We start from the raw sequence: 27,767 nt of genomic DNA, 5'->3' as shown, positions 1-27,767 counted from the left end.
ACCTCTGGCACAAGCAGATGGCGAAGAGCCAAGGCTGCGCTTGCTCCGGCGTGGGGCAGGTTGAGGAGCTGCTGCTCGGGGTGAAGACACAGCCGTGGCTGACCGAGTGGGATGGGGGCATCCTGCTCCTACCCACGTGCTGCCCCATCTCTTCCTCTGCCTCTGGGGTGATCGGCTTTGGCTCAGCACCCTGGCAGAAACGCCCCCAGCCACGTTTGCTGGGCTGGCTTTTGGTGGGACAGCGAGTGACATCAGCCCTGAGCACACTCCGACAAGCCCCGGGGCACGGGGACAGCGCATGCTGCGGCCAGCGGCACGGCGGGGCTGTCTGCAGCCTGACTTCATCTTGTGTCAACACCAGCGCTCGCGGGGGTGCTTTGGAAGCTGAACCAACAGAATGGCTGTGGCTAGAAGTAACTCTCCAAACGTGAAAAGGACCTTTTGTTTCCATGGGTTTCTGTCGTGGCAGCAGACTGCGCTTTATTTCAGCACAGAGTTGGTAGCAGGCACAATTTCTTCAGCTTTTGCTGCCACAGCTGGCTCTCTGAGGTCTGCATGTGGCTACACACGCCTTTCTCCCCCACCATCTCATCACGAAAGCTAAGACATGCCTGTGACTTCACTGAATCCCACACCCCACTTCACTTGCGTGGTTCTGTTCAACAGAAAGACCCTTTTATTTTCAGTTTGAGCCCAGATTTTGCTCGCAGCACTGGAAACAGCCCAACAAAGCAATGTTCACAGACCTTAGGTATTTCTGTTTTAACACAGGATCTCAGCTTTTCCAGTTGTGGTTTGCTGTATTCCCTTGTGCTCTTTTTCTTTCGTTATCCTCTCCAACTGCAGGCAAGAAATGTGCTTGTTTCCAGGCATGGAGCATTCTCACATCCTGTTCTTTTACAGCCAGCTTAAAGTCTGTAAAGTTTCGCAATGTCTGTGCTTGAATGTGGACTCAGAAACTTTCCATCATTTGGAAAGAGCATCTGCTGGGACTGATAGGAAATGGGCAACCACCTGAAAAAAAGGGGGAAAGTAAACTTTGGAAACTGAAATCCTGGACCCAAGCAAGAAGTCTGGGTGCCAAGATCCCGGATGAGCTGAACGGCTTGTGCTTGCAATCCAGCTCTCGGGCTGGATCTGGACACTGCAGCAGGGCAAGACCGGGACATGCCCCAGCCTTCCCGGGCCCTTGATTTCTGCGGGAGAGAGCTGGGCGTTGTTCACAAGTGCTGTGCATGCTCTGGGCACGTTTCCGAGCAGGGTGACTTTGACCTCCAGGTGTGCAGCCACCCGCGGCGGGCACAGCCGCGGAAGCCGTGCCTCTCTGGGGAGTTGTTGCTGGGAAAGCAAAGGCGTGAGCCAGGAGAAAGCACAGGCAGGGAAAATGCCTCTTACTATCCGTTCCCACTGTGCAAAAGTGAAAGGGTAGGCAAGAAATCATGGTAAAAGCCATAAGTAAAGCTTCCCAGGGGTGGGATGTGAGCTCCTAGCAACGATTTCTTCTAGCAGATATCTCCCACAGGCACTGGGCCTGGAAGGGCGAATGTCAGGACCACCGGCAGCCTGCTGGGTGGGATGAGTCTCCTGCTTATCTCGTGGGCAATGCTCTGAGCCTCCGGCAGAGACGGCCGGGTTTCGTATCTCATCCTGAGAGGCTTCAGCCTCTGCTCCTGTGTGATAGCAGAGCACAGCCCGCCTCGCTTCGCCTCCGGGACCGTTTGGTCGTGGGCTCAGCAGAGGGCTGACTCCTGCCTCCAGGAGGGAGTTCTGAAGATGGAAGTCTCCCGGAGCAGCCAGCCCAGCTTCACTTCACCCGGGCTCTCCCACACCTTCACCCACACCCCTCGGCGGCTCGGGGACCATCTCCAGCACCCCCTTCTTGCCCTTTTACCACCCCCCTAGCTCGGCTTCCCCCCACCGGATCCGACCACCGCGGTGCCGGGGGTCTCTCGGGGGCCTACCCCGGGGGCCTGTCGGTGAGCCCTGCCCCGAGGGAGCGGCTCCCGGGGCCCGGTGCGGCCGCAAGGCCTTCGCCGGCCCGCCCCGCCCCGCCGCCCGTCCCCGCCCGCCGCCGCGCAGCCGCCGCCGCCGCAGAGGCCGGGGAGGCGCCGGGCCGGGGCCGGGGCAGCCGGAGGAGGCCGAGGAGGGAGCGGGAGCAGCGCGGCCAGCGGGGGGGGCCGCCGCCGCGGGGCCAGGTAGGGCCGGGGGTCCTCGGGGGTCCCCAGGGTGCCGGGAGGGGTTGGGGGGGGGGGGGCTCGCCCCTTTCTGCTAACGGGGCCGGAGCTTTCCTTACGTAACGCGCAGCGGCCTCGCAGGGAGCCCCGGGGGGGAGCGGGGGGCAGCGATCGCCCCTTCCCCGCAGCGGCCCCGCAGCCCCCCGGCCGCGCTGGGCCTTGGGGGTCCCCGGGGGGAAGCCGGGCCCGCAGCTCCCGGCGGCGGGAGGCGAGGGGAGAGAGGCTCGGCCTGGCTCGGGGCAGCTGTTCCAGAAATAAAATAATAAATGAAAAAGGCGAGGAAGATCTCTGCGGACGGAGCGGAGCTGACTCATCCCCGCTGAGAGCGGCCGGCGGGGTGAGCGGGGCGCCCCTCGCCCTTCCCTCCCCGTCCCCGGGGTCAGGGCGCTTCCCAGTTTCAGCTGGGCGCAGGTCATCGGCCCGGGGAGCTGCATCTGCCAAATTTCCTCCCGGCCCCTTCCCAAAAGGGCCTTTGGGTGCTGGCCGGGCCTGGGGACGTCGCTGGCAGGGCAGGGCAGCAGGAGCAGCTCCCTCAGCATCCCCCAGTGCCCTCCAGTACGCCCAGTGTCCCCCAGTGCCACCAGTATCCGCCAGGACCCCCCAGTGGGACGCAGCCTCACCCAGGGGCTGCAGAGACGGGCGGTTAACCTGGACTTGTAACTTGGTTCCTTGTTCTCACCTCACACTTTTCGTAGCTCCAGCAGCTGCCGCAGGCTGCAGCATCCCCCAGCCGTGTTTAATTGGTATTTATGTGCGATAGCTTAATAAGGGGTTTCGGTACAACGCCGTTCTGAACTTGTACCCACGCAATTAACAGCGGGCTCTTTCTTTCTTTAGTTCCGTAAATATTAGTTTAGACTAAATCACGGTATTTGTATTTGCTTTTAAGGTTTTTATCTCCTCTATGCTCCAGCATTTATTGGGTGACAGATAATGTTGCATGAATCAATCAGTGAAAAGTAAATCTGCTCTGTCATGTGTAGTTTGAAAGCCAAGCTGCAGCAGGAGGGCTCTGATCCTACAGGTGTTGGTAGCTTGGTTGTGAAATGACACTGCCCAGGCTGGGGGGCAAAAAGATGCTTAAAAGCATGCCAAGGGATAATTTTTCAGTCAATAGAGGAGATAAATAGGAAATGATCAGATTTTGGGATCTTGAGGCAAAAGACCCTCGCGCTTTTTTTCCTCATGCAGACATTTCCTCGTTTCATGACCTGATGCTCTGTCCCCCCCTGCTCGCACACTGGGGACGTGTCCCAGCACCTGCTGGGTGTCAGACTAGGACCTGTGGTCACCATCAGAACTGCTGCGCAGGCCCAGGTTTATTAGGAAAAATGCGACTAGAGTAAGGCTAAATCCAACCTTTCAATTTTCTTAGCCTTGAATCCGATAGACTCCCATTGTCTTCGTGGCAATTTAACCTGCCATTGATTTTGTTCTTATCTTAAAATTTTATACAGCTCCTTCCTCTCATGTAAGTATCATAAAGTTGATAAGTCTGGGTAGGGAAACTTCAACGTAGACACGTCTGAGGGTTACCAGTCACAGAGGTGGACGTGACTTTGGTCGCAGCCAGTCCTTGTGTTCGCAAAGGGCGCCCTGGCCGCCTGCTGCCTACTGGGCCCATTTGGATTTCAAAGCACAGAACTGTGTGGCCAAAAACTTTGCCATCTGCGTCACTGAGAAATATTTAAATTCAGCCTGCTGGAACTGCCTCGTATTCAATGAAATCTTCTTTGCTAGGGCTGGCGCTAGGGTCCTACAGCTCCAAAGGAAGCTTCCCATTTCCTCCCCACGTGGTTACAACCCAGTGCTCACGGAGGTGCTGCTCGCAGCAGTGCTTCGAGCTGACTGCCCTGCTCAGGCTTCCTGAACGCAGCTCTGCAGGACTTCAGTTGTGACTTGTGCTACAGTGTTTCCCACTCAAGAAAATCAGAATATTTTCCCGCTTGAACATATTACGTATCCTCTCCTTGGTCTGCCTTGTGTTGGAGCTGAGGTGCGTAGTCACTCTGAGATATTTGCACAGTCAGAGAGGGATGAGAGCATTGAATTCATCTCCCTCCTAACCTAATCTGAGTTAATGTGCTGAGAACCCACTGGTGAAAAGCAAGGGCGCTTGGCCGTGGCCATGCCTTGATCCTTTAAGGATTTGAATCCCTGTTAAGCATGCTTGTCTTACAACCCGCACTCGCACAGGATGTAATCAGTTTTGTTTTCCATCTGTTAAACAAGAGGCTTCTGATTAGCCCCTGCAAGCAGAAATAATTATTTTTGTTCTTGCTGACAACAACGGCGAGGTTAACCACCACATACATATTTCATCATGTTTTCCACGCTCAGCATTTTTAAACACCTTGTTCCGTGTGCGTTACACGATTTGCCTTACAACAGGCAGGGATTTGGCTTTCGGTATTGTCCCTTAATTAGAGTAATTGCCTAAGTGGAGATCCAGGCATCTCCCACTGTCCTGTAGGCAGAGCCCAGCCCGCAGCCGTGCAGCAGCCTGCCCCAGCTCATGGGCCTGGCGAGCCCTGCGGCTCCCGTGGAGACGCACACACATTCTACAAAACCCAAATGAAAAACGTGCAGCGTTCAGTTTTCAAGAAAATATTTTCATTTTACAAAGCGGCTCAAAGGGGCTGCTGGCAAAATGGAGCCGGGAGGTTCCAAAAGGCAGCTGGCAGAGCGGTGCATCGTCTCTCAAAGCAATACTTATCTGATTTTCGAATGGATGGATCTTTAGCGTTTTAAATTTTTGATGACGCTAAATGGAAATACCCGTCAGAGGGCACTCATGAGACTGGGCTGCTGTGGCGGGGAAGAAGCGGTTCCTGAACGTCCCCCTTAGTGACCCATCCCACCGTGTCCTGGGCTTGGGGTCATCCGAGTGCCTCCTTAGGTCAGGCTTCAAGGCAAGCTCACCCAGGGGGGCACAGAGCTCTGCTTTTGGTGGCTTTAATAAGGGGCAGAGGATCTGCTTAAAGAAGACAGTTAATACTCGGTTTGGTCATTTAGTTATGTTTAAAGGCAGGTTTTGTGTTTCCAGAACCACACCTGACCAACTGTTAAAATGGCTTCTCTTGCAGAGCAGTGCTTATAAACTTGAAATCCCAGCTTTCGTGTTTGCACAAAAAATGGAGACGTTTAGGTCTAACATAAGCATCTGGCACTTCCTTGGAATCCAGAATACACTGGGTATTTTTTTTTCTTTGGTTTTGTTTTTAATTCAACTATTTAGCTGCTTACATATTTGGGGCTGCAACTTATTGATGAGCTGTAGCTGGAGAGAGCGGAGAGGCCTTCCTCATGCACCCAGGCGGTGTCCCCAGCTGCAGCTGCACCACAGTCTGCACCCTGCCGTGTGTGTGTGCGCTCTGAGAAGACTGTTTGCTTTGGTTCAGCCACCAGATCTGTTTTGTTCCCTCTAGGACAGGGATTCTTCGCTTATGCAATAGCAATATCCTGCTCTGACAGGCAGCAGCTTGCTGGAGTGAGTGCTGGAGGCGCTGGGTGGCCGCTGCAGGTCCCTGGGCGCTGCTCGCACAGGGTGCTGGCCCGGAGAGCTGCCTCCCGGGGGGCTGCGGGGGGCACCCCTCGCGCCAGGAGCCGGCTCTTGGCGCTGGGGTGGGGAGGAATGGTTTTCTGCTGGCATGGAACGGGCTGGAGCAAGGACCGGCAGGCAATTTTCACAGCGTTTCCGCTCTTATGTAATCAGCTTGTTGTCATGCCACATAACCGAAACGTTTGGGAATACGGAATTTTGGTGTATCGGGAGGTGCTTTATGAGTCCGATTCAACTCCCTGCTTTTTAAAAATTTATGAAGTCTTGTCTATAGAGACAGAAGGTGTACACCACTTCAGACCATTGACTTGGCTTCCCTAGAACAAATTGCCGTTCTGGGATAAGAAAGTAGGTTTGCTTGGTTCGTTCCTCGCAGGATCGTATTCTGCCCTCCACCTGCGATGAGACGGTTCTCTCAGTGGCAGCGAAAACAGATGCGTTCGTATGTCACGCAGGAGGCCTCTGAGCTAAGAGAGGTCGGAGTCTGCCGAACGTAGGAAGCAAGGACCTGTGGGGCAAAATGGGCATCGCTCTTGGCCCCGGGTGTTCATGGTGTGGCATCCCCTCAGTCCCAGCTCTTCTCAGCCCGTTCAGGTTTTCCCTGGCTGATGACCAGAAAAGCACTTTAAGGTCAACGCCTAAGGAGAAATGTTAGCACGTTAACAGCAGCTCCAAAGTCAAAGAAAACTGAAGGTGAAGAATGATTTTGCTAACATAAATGTTATCCGGTTGCTGCTGTGAATTAGGGAGTGAGTGGCGTTACTGATGCTAGAGGCCTGTCCTGGCCGCACTGCCTGAGTGGAAGCCCTGAGGTCCTAACTCTTCCCATCAGAACGCATAGATTAGTTGCAAGAAACAGGAGAAATGTTTCCTATATATATATTTTTTAAAGGTGTTTGTTCATGCAGTTGTACTGATAAGGGAACAAGAATGAACGCTTTAGAAAGACAGACTTTTTTTTTTCGTATTTGTTCTGCAACCCGTTTCTCAATGGCAAATGCACACTACTCACTTATGCTGGCTAAAGAATAAAATCAAATCCAGCCACTTGCTGGAGCTACGTTCTTCAGGCTGTATTTAATTAATAGGTTGTGGGTAGAAAATAAAACTGTCTGAAACTTAGAAATTTGCCTTAAGTTGCTCTTTGCTTAAGTGAATTAAATAAGTTTCTGAACACAGTAATTATCTCCCCCTCCCCAATTTTTTTTTTCTCTCTCTTTTTTTCTTTCCCTTTTTTCCCCAGAAAATGGCTGTTCCACCTGCTTATGCTGATCTGGGCAAATCTGCCAGAGATGTTTTCACCAAAGGATATGGTAAATAAATCCAAAATAACTTTGATCTTTCACTGTCTACCTGATTCCTGAAACTGCTATGATGTTATTGTTTTTCTCTGATAAACATTCCAACCATTTCCTTAGAATCCAGAGAATTTTATATCCTAGTTTCACATTACCACTGCTGTCTGGAAAGGGAGGGTGATTTATTCTTGTTTTGACAAAATTCTTCATGTTCCCCATAGGTCCGTTGTCTGTTTTGAAAGAAAATTGAGTGTTGTATTTTGACTGTTTCCCTGTGCCATGAATAGGGCCATTGATGTCAGCAATTTCCTTATGAAAAAGCTGCTGCTCGGTATGAATAAAGACATTATTACCTAATCTGGTCCCGGTGATATCACAGGTCAGCAGGACTAGTGCAGTCAGTGCTATCTGAAGGGAGTATGAGCTCCATAAACTGCTTCTTAAAATTCCATGGTTCAAAAGTTGTACCCTGTTGTACTCCTTTTTTTTTTTTTTAGTAGTTCACAGGAGATTTAGAAGGAAGCTTTGTGAAATAAATCAGAAATGCCTATCAAATTAACATATATATAATTCATGTTTTTTTCCTCATTTTCTAGGTTTTGGGTTAATAAAACTTGATTTGAAGACAAAATCCGAGAATGGACTGGTGAGTTTGGACAGGCCTCGAAACCCCGAACATGGCAGTGTTCCTGTGTTTTCTGGTTAAAAATAGAAATATGGATCCCTTACCCTCCCCTTATCGGTTTTCAGATACGTTATAGCCCTGCGAGGTACTTTGCACCTAGGGCATAATCCTGCCACGAGGCCGCACGCAGACGGGGGCAGCGGTGCGGTGGGGGCACCTTTGCAGCCATCACGGTGCTGCCGAGACCCCCGGGGCGGGCAGCAGAGCTCCTGCCTGGCGGGCTCCCTGGCTAGAAACACGCCCTGCTTCCACAGTCCAAAAGGTTGTGCTCTCCCCTGGCTTTTTCTGCTGCCAAGGGTTTGATTTAGGGCTAGCATGGGGCACAGCCCCCCGGGGGCTCTATTAAGGAGCGTTTTGGAATAATGTTTTGCCCAAGGCTGATGCTCAGTTTATGCACAGTTGCAATTAGCGACTTCCCCGTGCCCTGTGGTTGGAATATCGGGCAGTATAATTTCTAAATGTGCGACGTGCTATTTTTCTTAGCAGCCACAAAACAAGCGTAGTGGCGATGTAATTGTGTGCTGGAGCTGATCTTTACAATACCTCTGTGAAGTATTTGCAGGCTTACAAACTGATCCACAGGCACACCTTGTACACCAGCTAGCTCTCAGACTAGCCCCTTGCTTTGTGTTAAAATGTTAAGAATGGTTTGTGACCATTCCTTAGCATGCAGTGCTCTTTCTCCCTGACACTGACATTTTTGTGTGTGTTGGTATTAATGACTAGCAAACGTATTCTTAAGTCTTCTGAGAACAGCGAAGTATTGGGTAGTATCCCAAATTATAATGACGGGTATGTTCTATGAGTATTTACCTGTGCGCATATACACGCACTCATATCTACACAAATTTATATATATATATATTTTTTTTTCGCCCTCTCTTTAGGAATTTACAAGCTCAGGTTCAGCAAACTCAGAAACGAGCAAAGTCAGTGGTAGTTTGGAAACCAAATACAGATGGGTGGAGTATGGATTGATGTTCACAGAAAAGTGGAACACTGACAACACACTAGGCACTGAGATCACTCTCGAAGATCAGGTAATTTGGGGATCAAAAGGTCATGTCTAAAAATTAATCTGTGACAATCTCTGATTATAAATCCAACCTGTGAATTTCTTTTCTGTTCAGCTTGCACGTGGCCTGAAGCTGACCTTTGACTCCTCCTTTTCTCCTAACACTGGGTAAGAAGTTAGTAAGCTTGAGAGACAAAAAAAGCAATTTTTCTTAGTTTTAGTTTTCCAAAATACTGTCGTCTTTACTCCTTCTGTCCCAAGATGTCATGACATTTAATAATCTACCTATGTATAAATAAATCTTATACATCTGATCTAAGTCTTAGTATTAACTATCCCTTTTTAAACCTAACCTATAGTAAACCAACTTTGAAATACAGTAACTTGGAAATTACAGTCAGAATCGGGGTGGGAAGGAATTGTTTGTGCCCCTGTTGCTTATTTCTGGCCATGTTGGAAAACGAGTACTTAGCGACTGCCTGAATAAAAATGCCAGACAAGTCAGCTGTAATGCAAAGCTTAACAAGCTCCGCGAGCCAGTTGGCCATGGCTCTAATAGGTCGACACAGTAATTGGGCTCGTTTCCCAAGCTGAATTTATCATCTGAATTCTTGCTGGCCACAGCGTGCCTTGGTGTTGGATGAGCATTGTGGACCCCGTGATCGGATGCCACATTTTATGTGGGCCAGAGGGATTAAGCAGCAGCTGTAGGGCTAGATGTTGGTTTATTTTTTTTTCTCCTGATTATCTTTTTGCAAGCAGTGCTGCCAGTGAGCCAAAACGGTCTGCACATGAGCTTCCCACTGCGGCACGCTACACGGCAGGCTGCTGTGGTTTTAGTCCCAGTGGGGACTTCACCCTGCCTTTAATTTAGTGTTGTTCTTCATTGTCAACTGCTTCCAGCCCATTCCTAACTCTAGATTAAATAGATATTTTTGTATTTGTTAACCAGAATAATTGCTAGTTTTTGTTGATAATTATTTCTCAGCTGTTGTGGAATTTGCAGTCAAGCTAATGCTAGTATTTTTGGCCCTGCTGCTCTTTATTTATGATTTTGGAAGACATAAGAAATTTCTGAGTCAGAAATAATAATAATAATAGAACAATCTCTGTACAGGTCTGATACAGCATGTTTTGCAGTTCCTGGGGACTGTTTTTGCTAGCTGAAGTGAAAGGTTGATGTGAAATTTCAAATCGGCCTGACTTTTCTGGAAAGATTTCAGTAAATGATTTGGTCAAAGAGAGAAGAGGCTTGTAAGAGAGAAAGAAAAGAAGAAACTGTTGCAGAAGAGTAGCTGAATGCACTAGGTGTAGCTGTCCTGCAGCCTGAGGATCTGCTCCCTTGGTGTGAGCAGACAGAAGGACACCTGAGCAAGCACTGTCCTGGCCAACAGAATAAAAAGAAGCAACTGACTCAGGAAAGTTTATTTCTGTGTTAGCCTTCCTTATGGCTGTAACCATTAAACATTATAACACATCATAAGGCGAAAATGGGGTGTCAGAGCCACCGAAGCAGCCTTCTTCCCTAGCAGTGATTTCTGGACACAGTAAATGAAATTACCCAGTTAAACAGGATTGTCTAAAAAGTTCAGCTGGTCCAAGCCAACTACTTTTGTCTGTGGCAAACAGTTTCCGTCATTTCCCTGTCTCTAACGAACTTCTAAAACATGAGATTACTTTGAGATGAGGATTAGCTTTTGTCACCTCAAGTCTGATTTGCTGTGGTGCTGCTTGGCAGAACGCAGCTCGGAAAGGCACCACGCTGCGTTTTACTGCTTACAATTCACTATAGATGAATTCTGTGTTTGCAAATGTGACATATGAAAAGGGGCCATATCGTGTGACTCTCCGGGTGTGTGTACTATTACATTGATTTAAAGTAACTGAGTTGGTTAAGTTGCTGCCTGAGCAAGATATGAGATTCTTTCTTTTCTCTTTAGGAAAAAGAGCGCTAAAGTTAAGACAGGGTACAAAAGGGAACACATCAACATGGGCTGCGACATGGATTTTGATATTGCTGGTCCTTCGATACGTGGAGCGCTGGTGGTTGGCTATGAGGGGTGGTTGGCAGGTTACCAAATGACTTTTGAGACGGCCAAGTCTAGAGTAACCCAGAGCAACTTTGCTGTTGGCTATAAGACCGATGAATTCCAGCTTCATACTAATGTGTAAGTATTGGCAGATGGGCATTAAAAAGAATGTAAAAGGATTTTGATGCATTTAGGACAATGAAAGGGACAGAATTTCAGCACTTGTGATAGAGGGAGTGGTGGATTTGACATTGCTTCTTCATTTAAGATGACAAACTGCATTTTTTAGCTACTTTAGCTTTTTTTTAAGTTACATGGGTGAAGGAATGAAAGGAACTGGGACTCACTGAGCACCCAAGCACACACAGTCCCTCTTTCTAACAGGTACGGATCTTTGGAATCTATTAGTGGATTTATAAAACAAGTGGGTTACAAAAATATTGTCCATGAAAGTTGCAGTAAAAGCAAGGCCTCCTTTTTGCGCATGTCAAAATCAAACAAAATGGTGGTTTGGTCTGAAGAAGAAAAAATTAATCACAGAGTGAACAAGAACAGACAAAAGGGAATGAGTGGAAGATATACGGACTGGGTTAGTTTCGGTACTGGAAGAGATATGGTGTAAAAGTTTGTTTTAGTGTTGTAACTCCTAAAACTCCTAATAATCTGTTTATACCAGCGCTTGTCTTTTCTGAATACACGGGAAACTAGGACTAAATTCCATGAAAACCTTAATTTCTCTGTCTCCTGTTCCTCTTAAAGAAGCAATTTATGTCTTTTGGGAAGATTTTTTTTTTTTTTTTTAATTAGGCAATCCCTGCTCCACCCCCACCTCCTTTACCACTCCCTTGGGTAATTGCATATTTGCATATAGCAGAGCTGTTGCAGGCTGTTCCCATTTCGGGGCTGAACAACTGTTCTGCTTTCCTGGAGCTGCTTCTTCAAAGGCTTTCTGTTCTGTTTCATGCTGTTTCGCAGAGATCTGGTTTAGGAAGCTCAAAGTGCCTCGCAGAACAATTGAACCTTCATGGCCCAGACGGCATGTTTGAAGGGTTGCCAGAGCACAAAAATGTGGGCAGAAAACTTTCATCAAAACAATACGCGGGGTCCCCTCCACTCTGTAGTTATGAGCTATTCCTTCAAGCACAATGACTTTCACCTCTGTTACACTGCAGCAGTTCAAAATGTTGTATTATTGGCTTTTTCTATAAAATCCTGTAATTACTATTACTCTCGATTAAAGCAACAGCAGAAAATAACTTCAGAACAGTACAGTAAGGTCTGAGCCCCTGCTGGGGTCCCTACTTGGACCCCACAACGATCTGCTTCTTAGGTCACCGTTACTGTCCGTGAATGATGAATCATCTTCAGGAGGATGCCTTGTTTGCTTGTTTAATGTTCGTACTCGACCACTTGACAGGCAAAACCATAAACGTGTGATATGAATGGAAATCTTAATTATTGATATTAATGGATTAACTAGGTACTTTTGACATGTTTCAGCTTTGAAACGTGTCAGAGCTTTTGTAGAACCCAGGAAACAGTCGTGTTTGGAATTTGCATTGCTGGTGTGCTCGGTCATTATATCTAGCCAGTTCAGTGTTTCAAAAGGATGCGGTGGCGTAGTAGATAAATCAACTAGGTGGGGCTTGAAACATCAACTTTTGTTCCTGGCTGTTTCACAGACCAGCCAGGGACTTGAGCAAGTTGCTTTCCCTAATGGTGCTTTAATATCTTCATTTCCATAGAGGACAATGTTTTTGATCTATGCATGAAAAGCGCTGTTACTAGAATTAAAAGAAGCCTTGATAATTTTTTTTCTTATAATTTTTTAGTAATACATGATAAATAAAGGGAGATAGGGCTGGATAATTTCTAGTTTAAAATATGGTTTTCCTCACTTTTTGAGCATAGCTCAGACCGCCCCCCCTAATGTTGCAGGTCAAGACAGAGCTGTATGGGAACCTTGCACAAAATCTGCCTGTATAACCAGCTCTCCTCAGTCCTTTTTAATCCCTCCTTTTCTTGAGAGCCAAGCACATGCAGTTATATGTGAGCTTCAGTCTTATCTGAAGTAAGTATTGTAGCATTTTTCTGGAAGAATTGCTCTAACAGTTTAAAAAGCTGCTGCTATTGCTTGAACTTTTAAATAGGCATATCAGTATTGTTTGTGCAACTCTTGTGAACTAATAAACATTGTGACAAAGAGGTAAAAGTGGAGAGATTTGAAATCTGCCTTTTTTAATCAGTAAAGGTTTGGTATACTCTAATAATTGGAACTAGTTTATTTCATAATTTAGAAATAATAAGTATTTTATCTCTAAAGGTCTTGCTGTGGTGTAAAGCCTGTTTTGTGCAATATGTTTGTATCCTCTTTTAAGAAATGAGCTAAAATGGGAATTCAGATGCTCACTGGTTTCCAAGGACTGCAATGCTTACTCAAATTATTTGCTTCTGCTTTTATGATCTGGGTGCTCTAAGGTCTTGTATTTTATTTAGCACACTTTACTCACTGTGTGACACTGGTGTAAGTAGTAACTGGAAGCTTTGCTACTCGGTAGCAGAAATTGAAGGCTTTCATCGTTCAGCTGTTGGCTTGTGCTGTCTGCAAACCAAAATGAGTTTCATTTCAGTTGCTAGTACAGACTTCTATAATGCAGACATACCATAAGGGCCATGGCAAATGGTATTCATTTGCAAGAGCTGATAGACTTGGATGTTAAATTGGCACCTTCACTTCTGATACAGTTCATCTGTGTCTGGTAAAAGCATGCTGATGAGGCAATGTTAGGATGACTCTCAGGCTCTGTGATTGGGGTACAGCCCTTGCGGGGCACTAGGGAGATGTATGTCTGGGAAAATAATTATTTCATAGATATGCAGAGAAGAAAAAAATGTCTTTTACTACAAAGATTCCCGTCTACAGAGAGGGGGAAATTGGAAACTGTCATCATTAGTCTATTTTTGATAGTTTGTTATGGCTTTTTTGTTTTTCATACACTGCTTGTTGAAATATTGTAACTATTGATGAATTTAAGCATTTAAAAATGACTTCATAACCCATCTGGCCAAATGTCTCTATCTTAGTTGTTATAGAGAGATTAAATGAGGTGTAAGTGAATGTTCTGCAAATTCAGATCCTACTGAAACATAGATGGTTGTTTTGGGATGCATTTTAAAACTAGACTGATATATTCCTTCCAGGAATGATGGAACGGAATTCGGAGGCTCCATTTACCAGAAGGTGAATGATAAACTGGAAACTGCTGTGAATCTTGCTTGGACAGCTGGTAACAGCAACACTCGCTTTGGAATAGCAGCCAAGTATCAGATTGACCCAGATGCCTCTTTTTCTGTGAGTGCTATATATGTGCATTTAAAAGCATTTGAAAGTAGGCTCTTGTAATGGTAATGTGAAGCAACCTTACATCAATGAGTAAAGTCCAGTTTTGATGCAATTCAGTGTTGTATAATTGGCACATAAATCTATTTGTTTAGCTTTGCGCTGAATGAAAGCTCGCCTATTGGATTTTCCTTGAAGCTAATACAAAATGTTTTATTGTATTATTGGGCACCATTCTGAGGATTTTTCAGTTATTATTAAAAAAAAAAATACAAAATTAGTTAACAAAAACATTGTCTGTAGCAACTGAAGTTTTGTTGAGATTTTGGTTTTAAGTTATGGCAAAATTGACTCTAGATTTTATTTTATTCTTGTGATTTGAAACCTGAAATCACCCACCTGTTTAAAATATATTATGTAATTTTCAAATGGGAAGGACTTTAAAGAAAGATACAGATCGTTTATGTACGCAACTTTTTCCCTTTAAGGCTAAAGTGAACAACTCCAGCCTGATTGGACTAGGATACACTCAGACTTTAAAGCCAGGTAGGTCTATGCAGAAGAAATTCAGACGTCAATAAATGGTATTTCAGTCTTGAAATATCAGGGAGGGTTTTTTTTGTGACATACTGTGATTGGTTTTGTAACATTGCTGTTCCACGTGGCAACCCAGTGGTGAACTTTTCCAGGGACTAGTCTGTTAAATTTGGATGTCTATTGGAAACAGAATTGCTAGAAGCCAGCACCCACTGACACCTCAGATTATCTTTTATGTTGATACAAAGTTTATCTCCAACCAAATGTTTCACAGATAAGAAAATGTATTTTTAGTACTTCCAGAGGTTTCCTGTCACTGAGTTTGTTTGCTGTTAAGTGGTATATTTGCAAAGTTTGCTGGTGCAGGAAGAGGACAATCTTAACAGCGGCAGGGTTTGTTTTAGTGTAGTCTAAAAAATCTGCTGCCAGAATACCAAGCAGATTGACAGAAGGTACTACAGTAGACAGGGCTCAGGCCCTTTCACTCCCAGATTTTAAAGAGGTTTAGAAAAATGAGGTTGTGTCAAGGTCCCGGTTTTTCATTATACCCAAGCCTGAAATTAGATTAACTAGTATACCAGCAGCAGTGAACTGACTGAGGGTTTTAATTACTTGGGATGATAAAAAGCAGAGTCTATCACTGTGGTTTGCTTATCCTAACTTTCAGAATTCAGAGAGATTTCATATCTGCAAATTATTTTACAGAGCTCAGTCCTCACATAGCTAGCTGCCAAATTACATTAACCTAACTACCTGGTAAATTAGAGCAGCAGCACACACACTGCATTTACTGAATGTAAAGCTTATTCTGAGTTTTAACAGCAGTCTTTTCTGACTTTTCTCTATTTGCAGGTATCAAACTGACATTGTCAGCTTTGTTGGATGGCAAGAATGTCAATGCAGGCGGTCACAAACTTGGCCTAGGATTGGAATTTGAAGCGTAAAAAGTGATTCTACAATTGCTAATTTGAAAATACAGCATAGCTACCTTCAGAATATATTGTACCTTTCAATGTTTTATGTCTGGGATGCAAGTATTGCTAAGTATCAGTCCTGCTAGTCCTTAAAGACAGCTAAGCTTTAAAATGATGTTGTTTCAGAAATGGAGACAAAAAGCATTAAAAAAAAAATCCTAATTCCAGGCTTTTTGGGGGAATGTTATTGCCTATCACATCTGTCAGCTGCCACATGATAGGAAATAGGAAGGTGTTATTACCTTTACTAACATATTGATTGCACAAGGAATATGTTAATGTGGTATAAAAATTGTGACTTCAAGAATTACAGACCACTATATTGTACTGTTAATTCTGTAAGCAAAATGTTCCGACACTTTAAGGTTTCAATTCACGATGGAATGTTCAAGCTTGTTTGAAAAGGGATTTTTTTATTTTTATTTTGTTGTGGGTATTTGATGAATGGTTGTCTCGTTTGGTTATCTTACACCTACAGCTGTCTCCAGAGTGCTTTAGGTTGTCCACCTTGTATAACTCCTTTGCCGAGGAGGTTTGATGTGACTCAGCCAATACAACTTGTCCTGTACTGTGGTTCCTTTCCCTTGCACTAAATGGAAAGCTTGTAAGACCGGGACATAATCAGGGAAGAGTCTTTGTAACTGTAATCACATAGTTGCATCACTAAATTTAAAATGGAATTCTGTTTTATTACCACTTTTTTTTAGCAACTAAATGGGTACATTTTTAGAGAGTCTTCCATTTTGTGTGGAACTAGACCCCAAAATGCTGTACTTGACACTACTAAAAATGGATAAAAAAACCCAACCCAAACCAACTTGAATAAAATATTGAAATGTCACCTTTCACTTTGTGTATTATTGTGAAGACAAGTTCATATTTATTCTTGGCTCAGGAAGCAGATTGGCAATATCTTAGTGCATGTTTTTTAACGTACATTAAAGAATTAACATTAAAGAACATATATTTAAGGTTGGACTAGATGATCTTAGAGGTCTTTTCCAACCTGAATGATTCTGTAAATTTGGAACATTTATGGACTCAAAATGGGGAAAATCACCAAAATCTACAGAATATGAGAAGATGAATGACCACCAATTCTTTGGTCTTCAGAGTTTTTTTTTTTTTTTCCCCAAAAAAAGTTAAGAAAAATAAGGTTTCTGTTCACCCAAGACTTTCTGCCTAGTCTTGACTGCCTTGTGTGACAGGTAACTGTTGCCTAGGTGTAGAGGGTCTTAGAACCTTCAAATGTAGCTGATAGGAAATAGAGTTATTTTGCCTCAATACTTTTTTCTTTCTTTTTTCCCCCTCTCTCTTTTTCCTCTTTTTTTTTTTCCTGCCTCTTTTCTTCTGTTTTCTCCTCTTTTTCATTCCACAAAGACTAAGAATTTTCTCTGAACCTTCATGACAAATGGTTCATGGGACACTTGCTGCTGATAGAAAGCTGTTTCTTATGACATTGACCTTTTCAACCTGCATTCCTCAAAGAAAGAAATGTAATGAAGACAGAATCCAGGAGTGATTTTCTAGTTCAATGAATGAAGAACAAACAAACAAACAAAAAACAATTAATAGATTTAAGTTCCAGACACGACCATGTTCTTATCTTAGTGCTTAATTCTTGCTAAGCTCTGGCAGCCATACATACGCATGTGTTTAGCTTTCAGAGAATACAAGATAATGTGACTTGTTTATCTTTCATGGCAGAACCCACCAAGTTGAATTGCCTTCTATAAATGAATTGGTGAAAGCAATGAACAGTTATCTGCTGGGATAAACTTCAGTCAATTTTCATTAAAACTTTTTATTTTAGCATATGTAAGGAATCAACTTAGGCGGCGTGCAGATGGTAAGAGACTGCGCGCAGTAGGATGCGTTTGATGAGACCATTACGTTACGACATTTTGCGAGGCATGTGCAGCTCCGCCTCAGCAGCAGCCGGCAAATTGTGCAATGCTTGTTGTCTTATCTTATCACAGGCTATTCCACGGTATTTCTGAGTATGCCTTATTTCAAATACTTAATGTAACACTTGTAGGGGAAGTGGTCTTCTTCCAGACTTCATATATCTAAGCAAACCACACACAACTGTTCACAGTAAATTGGTAGATGCTCAAAGTTCGTTGGTGTTCCTAGGTGGTGTGCATATCCCTTGTTCTTGGTGTGTGTCCCTGAGCTGTTGGGCTCCTTCTGCTTGGATTTCCCATGACTGAGGCAGTGTTTTTGTTTCCCATGACTGGGGCAGTGTTTTTGAGCTTGAGCACCCTCACTTCTGTCTGGATGTGGATTGCCTCATTTGGGGTGAGAACGGGAAATCATTTTCTTCCTTCCTTAAACCCTGTTTCATGCGATACTGACATTTCTGTTGTTGCGAGGTGCGTTTGAGCCCAGCTCGTGGGTCTTCCTGAGCCAGCCATAAGCTGAGCTAATGGTTTACAGTCATTTCCCTCTCATTAAAGTCCAATTCTGCAAAAAGCTTTCGCGAGGGGAGCCCTACATCACACAGCCCCGTCACACGGAGGAACGGTGACACATCGCCTCCTGGGGCACCGGCTGCGGGCAGGCCCGAGCCCTAACGCCCGCCTCCCCCGGCGGGAAGGTCAACCCGTACAACCCTACGGCCGCCCTCCACAGCGCGGGCGGAGCGGGGCCGCGCCCACCCCTGCCCATGCGCGGCCGGCCGGCCGCAGGCGCGCAGCGCTTCGAGCCCCGCGCATGCGCGGTGCCGCCGCCACGTCCGTGGGGGTGCCCGGGAAGATGGCGGCCGCCGTCGGGAGGAGCGCCCCGGCGGGCAGCGCCCTGTGCCTGCTGCTGCTCTGCGGCTCGGCCCTGGCCGCCCGCGGCCCGGACGGCTCCGGTGAGCTCGGCGGGGAACCGGGCGGGCCCCGGAGGCTGTGTGGGAGCGGGGCAGCGCCCGCGGGAGAGAACCGCCCGGCGGGGCCGCCGCTGTGGGTCAGCGGGAGCCTTTTCTGGGCGGTTTTCAGCCTCAGAAGTCGCTGCGGCTGGCAGCGGTTCTCTTTTATTTATTTATTTGTGGGGTGTCTGTGAGCTGTGCGTCGCGTGGGCGGTGGTCGCGGCGCAGCGGGAGGTTTGGGGCCGTGCACGGGTGCGGGACAGTGTAACGGGCTCCATCAGGCGTCAGGCTCCGTGATTTGTTCTCCTTAACCCAGTTTCCTATCTATTTTTAGCGTTCTTCCTGCTTTTCTTTACAGAAATAGGCGTGTTTCATTCTGCTAATCGACTCCTAGTGAACTCCGTTTGCTTTCTTTAGCCCCCATCCCCTGAACCTACAGACCGGCGGTACCAGCAAGCTGGGTGTATTTCAAGTGCGCTGAACTCCCGCTTGTTTTAGGTAGACTGCTACTTGGGCAGCAAAGAGAAAGGGGATTGCTAAGAGGAGGGAAGGAGTCGATCTGTGCCCACGGCGCCTTCCTTGCTCCAGTCTTGCAGTCGGTGTATCCAAAGCACTCAATCCGTGTTTCCCCTCGCCTGGCCTGATAGGTAGGGAATAACGAAGGAAGCGGTTCAGGATGTTGGACAGAAACCTGGAAGAAACCAAGAATTTTTAATTTCAGAAATCAGCTTGCTTTCTAAAAAGTAAATTTTCCCAGAAGTGAATTTTTACAGGTAATGTTTACTAAGAGGGCTGTGTAGTTAGTTCATCTGTCACCACTGTTAAACATGAATATCTATTTGTGAAGCTGAGGCGTCTCTGGAGTGCAGGCGCTACGTCTAACATCACCTGACAGGGTTGTGTAACTGTAAACAGTGCAACCACCATTTATCACGCCAAATAGTTCTGAGTAGATATCATAAATCAGTTGTGGTTTAGTTGCTAAGCTTGTTACTCGTGTTAAAACAAAGAATCAAAACTTCCTTATAGGAATAAGTAGAAATTATTTCCTCTCGCTGACGTGATCATATTCAGTATAGAAAATAAAGCAGTGTTCATTGCTTTACTGGCAGAACCTTAATAGGAAGTATTTTTTCCTTTGATACAAGTGACCTCTTAAAGGGTTAGCTGAATGTGACTGTATCTAGCAACTTAAATCACAGTCCAGAAATATGTAGATGTTACTAGGTAGCTGTTGATACCTCATTCCCACAGGAAAGGTAGAAAGAATCTATATTTGCTCTGCTACTTCATTTCCTTCTGGATGAGAAATGTTTAAGAACCTGTTCTCTTTATTTCCCCACTTACTAAAACACAGAAACAGTTTTTGGAGAAGATGCATGTTCATGGCATTATTTCGCAGTTCAAAAATCGTAGTGGAATATTGTAGAGGGTTATTCTCGTTCCTTTTCTGAAAGAGAAGGGGGCTGTAGTAACTCCTGGTGAATTAAATAATTTTCTTTCAGTATATATTCACACCTCTGGAAATTTTTAAATTGAGTAAAGAAATAATGTTGACTTTACCGTTGAAAACTTCTAATGTATTCTAACGTGGGAAAAAATTAGTTGTCGTTTTCTCTAAAGGTTAGGTAACCGAGCGAGTGGGGTTGGAGCCACAACATGAGCTGTTGGGATTCTTTTGCAGTTAAGAGTATATCCTTTTAAAACTTTCAGGTTAAAATAAATTTAAGAACAGCTTAAAAGTCTAAGGATATGTACAGGGTTGCTCTATACGGACAAACATATCTGTGCTTGTTTGCTTTTCAGTGAATTTACCTATTGCTCTCTGATACTTTTTGTCCATCTGGTGGGAGCAGCAGCAAGGTCTGACGTCTACCTACCTCACTAGTAATGCGCCAACTAGCTATAAATATGGAACTTATCTTGCAGCTGCTTTTCCTTGTATTTATCTCCACGTATACAGGCTTTATTCCTGAGGGGAGATAAGAGTTCTCTAAGCTTGTCCTCTACAAGAACCGAACATTTAAAGTTGACCTGGTAGTTTGGACTGGTAATTTCTTCATCAGTGACAACTGTTTTAAATGAAAAGCAGTGGACACCGTCATGTCTAGTTCTTGTGAGAGTAGTGATTCTTTGCTGTGTTATAGTTGGTTAAGGTGTAATTCGTGCTGGAAAAGTGTACCATGCAAACAAGGAGAGGTCTGTTGTAACTGATCCTCTGTAAATATACGTGTTTCATGAATAACATGATTCAGTATCCTCTGAATAATATTTTACTTATGAGTAATTTGACACAAGGAGTTGGTTCAGTGCTTCATTTCTAGAATTTGTAACTTTCCAGTGAGCCAGGGAACAACTTGGGAGCACTTAATAAACTATTAAATTATTTATTTAAAAAAAAAAAAGTTTGATATGCCAAAAATAAAAGTTAGGTATGGTCCTACTATTAAAATTATGAGGCTACTGAAAGTCTAAAACTTGTTTTCCATTTTTAAGGTGCCACCTGATTTGAATCTGGGAGTTCATAAGTAGCCAATGTTTTTTAGTTCTTAAAAAAAAAAAAAGGCAAAGAGCTAACTAGTCAGATTTATAACACTTCACTTCCAGATTCAAATCTTCCTTGAGAGAAAGTGTGTTCTTACGGAGAAAATACCAGCCACATACGATTCTATGTTATCGTAAATGTACAGCGGGAGTGAAAGCACATCTCAGAACTTCTGAGTCTGGAAAAATAAGCGTGCTGAATTTTTCAGGACTCCTTTGCATACGGATCTAGTAAGCATGTGCTCCCGAGGTATAATTCTTGTCCCACTTAAGACTTCTTTTTTGAAGTTGCCAAAGTATGTGATTGTGTATTTCTGCATATGAACTCTAAAAGGTTTGTGGTATGAAATATGTCCTGCTTGTCATTATAAGACTTCTTGTCTGTAACATAAGCGCCTTGCAATCATTTTGTTTTTTAGGTGAAGTATCACAAGAGAAGCTAGTGCCTTGTCCTTAATAATGACTGTTTCTCATCTGTTTCTCAGATCCTGTGGGAACGGAAACGGTTCAAAATGTTTCTTCTAGAAATGTGAATGAAACGCTAAGTAGCTCCCAGAATTTGACAGACACCTTGCAGAGTATAGCCCCAACAAAAAAAGCGGCAAGCCCAACAACAGCTAAAATCAATTCTGTGACGGCAGTGAAACCATCCACAGCAAAAGGTGATTCTCCATCGAATGAGCTCTCTCCTGCCGTGACTGCTAGTCCTCCACCTGCTCAGGTGGAGGTTGATGCTTCTGAAGATACTAAAATTGAGGAAGAGGATCTTCTGACAGATTTGAAAGACACACTAAATAGTTCACCACCCATAGAAAAAGAACCTCTGGAGTCAGATGGAGGAGATGACTATGGTCCTTATGAAATGACATCGAATTCCAGGTACAACCCAGACCTCCTTGAGATGCCAGAAGATGAGGACTCTGACACCATTAGTAATTACAATGAGGAAATCAAGTCCCTTGATGAGAAGATAAAAGATGTTTCTGTCACAGGGTTGGAAGAAGAAGATGACAGCCACTTCTTTTTTCATCTGGTTGTAGTTGCCTTCTTAGTAGCTGTTGTTTATGTCACCTATCACAATAAGAGGAAGGTAGGTATGCTGTGAAAGGTGGAGAGATGACGTTAGGGTTAAAAATGAAGCTGCATTGCCTTGTAAACTTTTTTTGTAAGAGGTATTTAGCTTTTTGGAAAATTAAATCATTGACCACTTAGTCTTGTTGTGGTACTAATATGCAGATCATTGCAGTTATCTTTATCTGTACAATGAAAATAAACTTGAATTAAGCATTTAAAATTAGAAAATCAATTAAATGATAGCATTGACAATCAATCAGTTCAGTAACGTACGCTCACAGTATACAACACGAGTTCTAGACAGGAGGCCTGAGTGAAGTCCTGTGAAAGGTGATTAATTTTGGTACTGCACAAGATTCCAAACACCAAAGTAAGGAATATTAGTCCCAAATGATGTGGGAACGTTCTTGTTCTGACTATGATAATCCTTGCAATACATATTTACTTTCAGGTGGTCTCTATATGGTACATATTCTGGGGGCTTAACTGTAAACTTTTAGGAAATGTCTAAGGCTTTTGTTTCCAGGTTTACAAAGACAAGCCTGAACTTAGTGTTTTCAGGTAACTGTTTCTTCAGGACAAACTAAGTACCTGTATCTCAAAAGTAGCCTGATCAGAGTTACTTCAAAATACATTGTTAGCAGGGGAAAACTAATTCCAGCCCAGCCAGAGCCAGTATAGGTGTGCACACAGATGGGCTATACATTAGTTTCTAGATGTGAGGAAAATTTAGTGTTTATCATTGTAGAAACACTGATTTGGTCTAGCATTTTGGGGACTGTGAAGCAGAAGTGTGTTTTTTTTTTTTTTTTTAAAGCTACATTCTTTTCAGAGTCCCCATGATCCTCTTGCCTTTGTTTCGGCACCAGTAATACAAGTAATTTTCAAAAAGGCAAAATGTCAGAATAGATAAGATGAATAAGGTGATAAATGTCATCAAGCTGGGAATAATTTTAATAGCCTGTATATGCACTACCACTGCACACACATCTTCACTAGAAGAGCTATGAGTTGAATGCTGTGTTTTTGCCAAACTGCAGCTGAAGTTGCCAGTAGGTGACTTGATGGCAAGGATGACGGGGAAATGTCTGAGTGCTAGTGCTGTGTCTTACAGCAACAGTAATGCCATTGCCAGGTCCTCGGATAGAACTGTGATACGAATACAACTGTTACGCTGGCTGTCAAAACCGAAATGTTTTTCCATGCCATTCTGAAAGTTGTCTGCTTTTTCTTTCAGATCTTCTTGTTGGTCCAGAGCCGACGATGGAGGGACGGCCTATGCTCCAGAACAGTAGAATATCACCGTTTAGATCAAAACGTTAATGAAGCAATGCCTTCCCTGAAAATAACTAATGACTACGTATTTTAAAAGCACTGTGATTTGAGTTTGCTGAACTTATCACTCTTTGCCTGCCTAATCATGTAACAATATTCAGGTATTCTAAATATGCCACTTGTACTGGAATGAGAGGTACTCTCTTTGACCGGGATGTTTTTGAGATTAAATCTCATGCAAGATCAAGGGCATGATGCATCTGTTTGCTACTTTGGTCAGATTTTTAAATCAACTATAAAGATACAGTTTAATAATTAGTGCTCTTTCCATTCGTTAGGCATCTTCATTGGTGTCTGGAGCAGTCTTAATAGTTGTAATACAAAAAAAAAAAGCATAAAATATTTTAGGTCTAATAAATTAATGAGTTTGGCATCACTAAATCAAATTAATGATCTCTTTGCTAATCACTTATATGGCTCATAAATCCTGCTATATTGCAAACTTAAAATATAATTACTTTTTCCTGTGCTTAAATTCTGATGCTGCAAATCTTTCATCTTGTCTTTTTTTTGTTCTGTTTTTGCTTTGCGTAGCTCGATCCTGTTTTAGGCAGAATGGCTAGCATGACAACTTCATAATTTCTGTATGTGTTCATGCAGTAAATCATTTAAAAAGAATTATGTATAAAGCATTTTATTTCAGAAGTTACATACTGCATATTTCTTTAAAATGTTTGAGATCCATGAGAAAGTATGCAGCTTCTTGACTGTCCAGCTTTTTTCCTGTAATGATATTTGTGACATTTTCATTATCTTTTGAAATTAATGAATGGAAAAGAAGCCTTGTTGAGTAAACCTACTAAGAAATAGGCAGTTGACAGGCTTCCAATAAATCAAAGCTTTCTGCTGAATTTTAAGAATGTTGGGAAAAATTTATGTTGTTGGGTATATTATAAATAGGAGAGGCCTGAGAGAGTAAGAATAATTTATTTTGTTGTTATTCTGACCCAGGTAACAGGCAGATGAAGGTAATGGTGTGTGGGGCTGCCAGTCTGTGGACAGCACACTCTAATTTTTGAAAAATATTTACGCATTAATGTAAAGCAAGTTACTGGTACAGTAGGTTTTTTTTTTTTTTTACCTTGTCTTTTGTACTTTATTTATGTTTTCATGAGTTGTAAAATATAAAATCTTAGTTTTCTGTACATTCTGTTTGTTAGGTTTCAAACTGATAAATATGTAAATAATGGTGGATCAGAACCCCATAATTAATGACTTGGTATTCAAGTAGTTATGTAACATTTTGAAAAAAATAAATAAATTTACAGCTGTTGGCATGAGGAATCTGAAGGCATGATGCTATCTTAAAAAGGAAGTGCTAAAAGTTCTAAATCCTGCTGTTAAATGCGTTGTTTTCATAACCACAAGAAAGTAAAGCACAAACAAAATACTCCAAAACTCTTTTCTTGCAGTAATTTTTATCATATTTGGACTTGTATCACTTAATATTTTGAATAAGGTTTTTAAAATAAATGACAATAATAAGCTTGTGTTTTTTTATCTTAACTACTTCACTGCTTTTATACAATATCTGCTGGTAAAGAGCTTGCTTATGCTTGGGATTGGACAACCCATTCAAAATCATATTTTTTCTTTGCAGAGGGAAAGTTTATGAAGTTTGTTTTATGACTCTCTTAGATGGTATGTAGGGTAGGTGGCAAGGTTCAAATTAATTTTTTTAAGCTATAGAAATTAATCATGTTTTTAACAGGTAATTTTTTTTATATAAGTTGTATAATTAACAATTCGCGTGGAAGATACTTAAAACTCTCACCTGAACATATCCCCATTAAAATAAACATTGCTGTGGTCGAGATCCAAAGGGGAAGGTTACTCTGCAAAGCTCCTTTATTATGTTTAGATGTTGGAGAGAAGGGAGCTAATAAATATTTTTGCTCCTAACAACTTCAGTAACTTTCTCTTTAAATAGCAGTCGTGAAGTGTTTTTGACTTTAGTCAATGGTTTGTTCACCATGTGTGGTTCCTTTCAACCTGGCACCACAGCCCTTACACAGGACACGGAATGAAGTATTGGAAGTGCCTGACAGCAGAGAAGTACGATGATACCCATGTTAAAGTTCACTTTGAATGCCATTTTCTCTTCAACCCATCTGGTGAGTTAGGCCCTCAAGTCACCTCGTACATTCTCAAGCACTTGACTGACTATAGTGGCTAGAATAATGTTGGAAAAAAAAATAGAAAATCAATGTTGACCAAAATTAGAAGAAATAAGACATATTTTATTTGTTTCTGGAGTTCATATCTATGGTTACCTTATTCCATGTTGCGTCTCTTCCAAAGCCCTTGAAGCATGGTTCAGCTGCCTGAATCAAACCACTCTAAATATTTTTCTTCCAGGCTTTCTGAACTAATAACAATGTCCCCTTTAAGATTATGCATTAATAGGCGAGAATAAAAATCTTGCTTTCTTCTTGTCCTTAAACTGCTTGTACTTGTGCAGACTGTCTGTGGGAAGGGAAATTTATTAGCTTCCCAGCTTCTGCGCTGTTCCTTCCAACAAAGAAACTCTTTTAAAAAAACATAACTTTTGCTGGAGGAAGAATGTGCGGCTAATAGCAAGATTGCCTTTTGTGAACTTCTTAAGGAAAATTGCCAAAGGTCTAACATCAAGTCAATTACGAAACCTGCTTCTTTGCAGTGTGCTTGGGTGCCGTTGCATTTTAAAATGCTCTGTTTTAGCTCTGCTGTGACTGTGCTTGTCCCACAGCTTTAGTATTCATTAGTTGCACCTGACGGTATTTAGGCTAATGGACTGAAGCTCGCTTTGGCTGCACTGTGACAGTTACTAAATTCTCTTTCGTAATGTATCTTTAGCTGTTTTCTCTGAAAATGCCTGTGCATGAGGTGGCCTTTGAGGAGGACATTGCATCTTGAGCCTTTTGCTCTTGATAGTCATATCAGTACTGAAATCTTTTCATCTAGGGAACTGATACTGAGATTGTGAAATCATGGCTTGCATGTGTGTCTTCTGTAGCCAGATGCAGCCAACAATGCTTCGCTCCAAATACTGAAGATAAACAGTTACTCTTTGCTTGCTTTAGCTATTGTGCACAATAGCTTTGTATTGCAAATAAGAGAAAATTTTCTTTTAAATATTTATGCATTTTCTTTAATAAGGCTCTTTACCAATAATACTATGGAAAGCTATTCTGAATGGTTTTAAACTCACAAAAAATTAACATGCATTTGAAATCCTTGAAGTTCTTTAAACAGCAGGTTTCATTTGGGGAATTATCTAAATGGATTCACTCCTAGGATGCTAATGTATTTTAAGTGCTTGAGGCGAATCTTGCTCGATAAGGTTGGCAGTGACTGTAGTAAGCTGCCCCAAGAGATAGGCTTGCTAGACTATGGCCATACATAGCAGAAAGTTTGCAGATGCATCTAAGCAAATTAGTTTAAATAATGTTTGTGGAATCTCTCTGTTTTTAAAACATGCGTGCTGATGGTCCTCTCTGTCATTCAGCTGATAATGCCGGCATAAGGGAGAGGCTGCAGTACCCGTTAACACTGGGTGTCTGTGTCCTGAAGGAATGAGTGCTAAATAATCAGCCTGTTGCTGAAGGCATGCTGCCATCCAGACCCTGCAGTGTGGTAAGGTGTCCTGGGTTGACGGCTGGCCGGTACTTGTGCTCACACTCACCATTGCTTGTAGCAAGAGAGTACAGGAAACAAAGGCAGAAAGTACGCCACTGTCACCTCAACCCCGGATGACTGTGCTGAATTGCTTCTCCAGTGCACTCGTACACCGTTCTGTTATCCTGGTACCATAAAAGGACCACACACTTGCGCAGACCAAAGATTTGAAATGCACTTAATGGCTTCAACTCTTTTTTTTTTTTTTTCCAAGGAAATCTTTTTCATTCACAATAGCCCTTGGATCGTCTCCTGTACAGGGGAAGTGCCTTGATATATTGACTTGGGTGGCTTGATACGGTGCTTCCTAATAGCACCAATAAAGGGGGAAAGGTTTCATATGACCCAGTTTTATAAGGACTCCACCAGCACCAGGAGAGTGGGGCGTATGTCATCCGTTGTGCAGTAAAAGAGCCATTTGCTGATGAAGTAATCAGGGTTGAACTACTGTTTTTTAATTTCTTTAATTGAATTTGCTTGTGGAAAATTAAGAGCAGGCAATCAAAAATTCATAAGGTGCTGAGATCAAACAGAGGAAAAAGCAAGCAGATTTATGTCAGGTCTTACCAACAAGAAATGTCTTGATGAATTTCTTCACTGAAACAAGGAAACTTTCTTGCATTAAGGT

The 27,767-nt window shown here is 43.3% G+C and overlaps 2 protein-coding genes across 2 annotated transcripts; both read left to right on the top strand.

Annotated features, from left to right (window-relative positions):
• The first annotated feature begins 2,062 nt into the window (after nucleotides 1–2,062).
• Nucleotides 2,063–16,523, top strand: VDAC1 (voltage dependent anion channel 1). The gene is made up of 9 exons (XM_083798926.1): nucleotides 2,063–2,195; nucleotides 7,040–7,109; nucleotides 7,691–7,740; nucleotides 8,667–8,819; nucleotides 8,910–8,962; nucleotides 10,735–10,962; nucleotides 14,026–14,176; nucleotides 14,653–14,710; nucleotides 15,554–16,523. Exons 2-9 carry the CDS (start codon nucleotides 7,043–7,045, stop codon nucleotides 15,643–15,645), a joined length of 852 nt encoding a protein of 283 aa, XP_083655052.1. The 5' UTR covers nucleotides 2,063–2,195; nucleotides 7,040–7,042; the 3' UTR covers nucleotides 15,646–16,523.
• Nucleotides 16,524–18,310: 1,787 nt separating this feature from the next.
• LOC310881496 (keratinocyte-associated transmembrane protein 2) lies at nucleotides 18,311–24,967 on the top strand. Its single transcript, XM_083798924.1, has 3 exons — nucleotides 18,311–18,532; nucleotides 21,559–22,163; nucleotides 23,385–24,967. The coding sequence occupies exons 1-3, from the start codon at nucleotides 18,391–18,393 to the stop codon at nucleotides 23,514–23,516; spliced, it is 879 nt and encodes a 292-aa protein (XP_083655050.1). The 5' UTR covers nucleotides 18,311–18,390; the 3' UTR covers nucleotides 23,517–24,967.
• Nucleotides 24,968–27,767: the final 2,800 nt, after the last annotated feature.

This window comes from Anser anser, assembly GCF_964211835.1.
Source record: "Anser anser genome assembly, chromosome: 14".
Taxonomy (NCBI): domain Eukaryota; kingdom Metazoa; phylum Chordata; class Aves; order Anseriformes; family Anatidae; genus Anser; species Anser anser.
The sequence above is the reverse complement of the archived record's forward strand: the minus strand, read 5'-3'. Positions and strand labels throughout refer to the sequence as shown.

Coding starts and splice junctions, on each gene's coding strand:
- VDAC1 (XM_083798926.1), top strand. CDS start 7,043: ATGGCTGTTCCACCTGCTTATGCTGATCTGGGCAAATCTGCCAGAGAT. Junction 7,110..7,690: donor TGTTTTCACCAAAGGATATG/GTAAATAAATCC, acceptor CTCATTTTCTAG/GTTTTGGGTTAATAAAACTT. Junction 14,177..14,652: donor ACCCAGATGCCTCTTTTTCT/GTGAGTGCTATA, acceptor TTTCCCTTTAAG/GCTAAAGTGAACAACTCCAG.
- LOC310881496 (XM_083798924.1), top strand. CDS start 18,391: ATGCGCGGTGCCGCCGCCACGTCCGTGGGGGTGCCCGGGAAGATGGCG. Junction 18,533..21,558: donor CCGCGGCCCGGACGGCTCCG/GTGAGCTCGGCG, acceptor TCTGTTTCTCAG/ATCCTGTGGGAACGGAAACG. Junction 22,164..23,384: donor CCTATCACAATAAGAGGAAG/GTAGGTATGCTG, acceptor TTTTTCTTTCAG/ATCTTCTTGTTGGTCCAGAG.